We start from the raw sequence: 2,811 nt of genomic DNA on the forward strand, positions 1-2,811 counted from the left end.
AGAAGGAAGACCGTTCAAAAAGGTAAAAAATGAGAGAGTGAAATCGGAAAACAGTTTTGAGGTATATGAGCGAAAGCCCGTGTCCCAATCAACTTTCGCCGAACCGGGTTCGCCCGCACTGCCGGCTGCGGCGAGCGCACGGCGTTTGGGGGTTGGCAGGGACGACAAGTACAAGTGGGTAAAGAAAGGAATAGCCCAATCTATCCACATCATGTCCACCTGTAGCGTCGGCGTCGTACAGCAGCAGCAGCAGCAGCCGGTGAGGCTGCGTTAGTTCAATTTCCTTCACGGTTTGTCACGAGCGACGTCGACTTGCACCTTTTCTACGTTCTTGCGATTACTTTTCCGCATTGTCCACATGAAGATTACACACAAGTTTCTTGGATACTTTGTTCACCGGGGCACCAAGCAAGGAGAAAACACTTCCGACGGTCATCAGCTTAAATTACTGCATTGCATTTTACTAGAGGAGACGAATGATCCAGCATTGCATTTGATTGAGTGTGCATTTGAATAGTAATTATCCGTTCGGATTAATTGCTTTCGTTCAGAGTGCCTCAGACGATCCAATGCGCGCCAGGTAATTCCAGGCGTGCAGCTAAAGCTCAAGCTAAACGTAGCCTGACCGCCGGCACGGCGGGCTCGACCACCCGGAACACGTGGACGCGGAACTCGGCGGCGCCGACGAGCTCGAAGACGCAGCAGTCCCCTTCCTCGAGGCAGTTGCCGCGCGCGAACGCGCACCACCCGCGCGACAGCCGGTCCCTCGTGCTGGGGATGTAGAGCGCCGCCCACGCCTTGCCGCCCGGGTCCCGGAGCACCATCTCCGTCTTCTCCCGGGGCAGGTGCTGCCTCGAGAACCCCGTGGGGAACCTCTGCATGCACATACGGTCAGCCATTTGGCAAGTTGACGGGGCGGGCTAGCTAGCTGCTCGGCCGGCGCTCACCATCATGAAGGAGTAGTAGACGTGCATGGTGCTCATGCGGATGACGCAGTAGGGGAGCGACGACCGGAACGCGCGCGCGAGCTCCATGGCCCGCTGCCGCTCGGCGCTCGCCACGGGCCGCCGCCGGGACACGTACCCGTTGTACTTCCTCACGGAAGGGGGGATGCTGGCCGCCGCGAGGTCGCCGTGGATGCTCCGCGTTTTCACCGCGCACCCGTCCTTGGTCCCGGCTGGCAAGTGGCCCGGCGGGAGCTGCCCCGACGCCGACGGTGGGGCGGCGATCAAGCACAGCGGGAGCTCGCCGGCGCCCACCTCGGCCTTCATAGGGCCGGGATGCCCGGCTGATCCTGCAAGACCGTTACATGCATTGTGTTGAACGGAACACATCGCCATTGCGTCTGAGAAGCCAAATCTGAATGCTATGTAGAAGGAAGAGAAACAGAGGGAACATGTACCATTTGACTTGTCCGACTCCGGCATCCGATCGGAGCACGCGGCTTGGGGCGGCCGATCGGCAGGCGCACGGTACGGGACCAGCTCCATGCCAGTCGATTCATCCAGGGCCCGCGACGCCGTCCTCGGCCGGCCCCGCTTCCTGCGCGGCCGCGGCGCGTCGCCGGCGAGCAGCAGGTCCTCCCGCTCGCACGCCGACTTGTCGAACACCATGGCGGCGAAGCTGGTGCCGCCGTCGTGGCGGAAGACGAGGAACTCCAGCTCCCGCAGCGCCTGGTCCTGCACGAACTTGGCCCAGCCCGCGGTGAAGAAGGTGCCCTCGGCGGTCCGGCGGATGACGACCTGCCACGTCCGGCCGCTGGGGCCCTCCAGCGTGGCCGCCATGGACGCCTCCTTCAGGCCCTTGGCCTTCCTGGACGCCTCCCAGGGGATGTGCTTGCAGAACTTTGGCGGGATCTTCTGCATTTGCGTGCATGCAATGCATGGACGAGTCATTTTGAGAGGACACGACGTATCCTATGTGCAAAATTTCTTGCATGCATGCCTCGCTGAGAGCGTGGCCCGTTCATGCATACATTGGCATGCAAGTTTTTTGTTCTCGGTAATTTTAATCAGTTTGGCGAACCAAGTCAGAGGTAGAACACATGTACCCGTCCGTGAAGTGAATGGTGCACTCACCAGGCGCTTCTTGAAGTCGCCGATGAGCACCTTGAAGAAGTGCGGCCGCCTCTCCGCCGACGCCAACGGCGATTGCCTCTCCGCGTCCGGCATCGATCGGAAGAGCTTCGCACACACCGGACCAGGGAGGCGATAAGGTTAAACCTGCCGAGGGCACTGGAAAAGAGGGCGAGGAATTAACCGCGGCCGGGGAAAGAGACGAGAGAGCTCGGCTTTTGATGGGGTGGTTTTTGGCTGTGGCCGGCGATCAGCCTCCGTGGAGTGGAGCGCGCGGTGTCTGATTTCATTTCACGCGCGCAGTGCCAGCCGATGATTAAACTACGCCAAAAAGCCCCCCGGAAACCAGGGTGCTGTGCAACACACCGTCCCACTCGGCCACTCTCAACTTCTCAAGCCCAAAATGCTCACTTCACTGGTTCACCCGAGTAAACTGACTATTACCACTGACCATCTGGCCCCACCATGGGTGCAAACTCCCCCTGGGCCCATGCTCCAGTGAGTGCACTTCGCGTTTCTTGACAGCAACCGCGCACTTCGCTCATGGAAACCTTGCTGCATGCAACGCGAGTTATTTTTCTCAGGAAAATATCAAAATACAGGCCAATTATTTTTTCCCCAAGTTTTTCACTTCCAATGTAGATATGTTGAAAACCAAGCGTTATATGAGGCTTATAGCGTCGACTCCAGCTCAAAACTGCATTTTATCTTCCACGAAAAATACGGTATCCATAAC

The 2,811-nt window shown here is 58.7% G+C and overlaps 1 protein-coding gene across 3 annotated transcripts; it reads right to left on the reverse strand.

The window, feature by feature from the left end:
* Positions 1-435: 435 nt before the first annotated feature.
* On the reverse strand, positions 436-2,566 carry LOC125548598 (B3 domain-containing protein Os01g0723500-like). Of its 3 annotated transcripts, none has more exons than XM_087547492.1 (4): positions 2,079-2,564; positions 1,403-1,856; positions 948-1,294; positions 436-875 (listed from the first exon to the last, which is right to left on the reverse strand). In XM_087547492.1, exons 1-4 carry the CDS (start codon positions 2,169-2,171, stop codon positions 606-608), a joined length of 1,164 nt encoding a protein of 387 aa, XP_087403618.1. In that variant the 5' UTR covers positions 2,172-2,564; the 3' UTR covers positions 436-605. The 3 variants fall into 3 exon arrangements, with proteins under 3 accessions (XP_087403618.1, XP_048568121.1, XP_087403617.1); XM_048712164.2 differs by having other exon boundaries at positions 1,403-1,859; positions 2,079-2,557; XM_087547491.1 differs by having other exon boundaries at positions 948-1,859; positions 2,079-2,566.
* Positions 2,567-2,811: the final 245 nt, after the last annotated feature.

This window comes from Triticum urartu, chromosome 3A (genome assembly GCF_056163025.1).
Source record: "Triticum urartu cultivar PI428250 chromosome 3A, HENAU_Tu73, whole genome shotgun sequence".
Classification (NCBI taxonomy): Eukaryota; Viridiplantae; Streptophyta; class Magnoliopsida; order Poales; family Poaceae; genus Triticum; species Triticum urartu.

Coding starts and splice junctions, on each gene's coding strand:
- LOC125548598 (XM_087547491.1), bottom strand. CDS start 2,171: ATGCCGGACGCGGAGAGGCAATCGCCGTTGGCGTCGGCGGAGAGGCGG. Junction 1,860..2,078: donor GCGACTTCAAGAAGCGCCTG/GTGAGTGCACCA, acceptor ACGCAAATGCAG/AAGATCCCGCCAAAGTTCTG. Junction 876..947: donor TCTACTACTCCTTCATGATG/GTGAGCGCCGGC, acceptor ATGTGCATGCAG/AGGTTCCCCACGGGGTTCTC.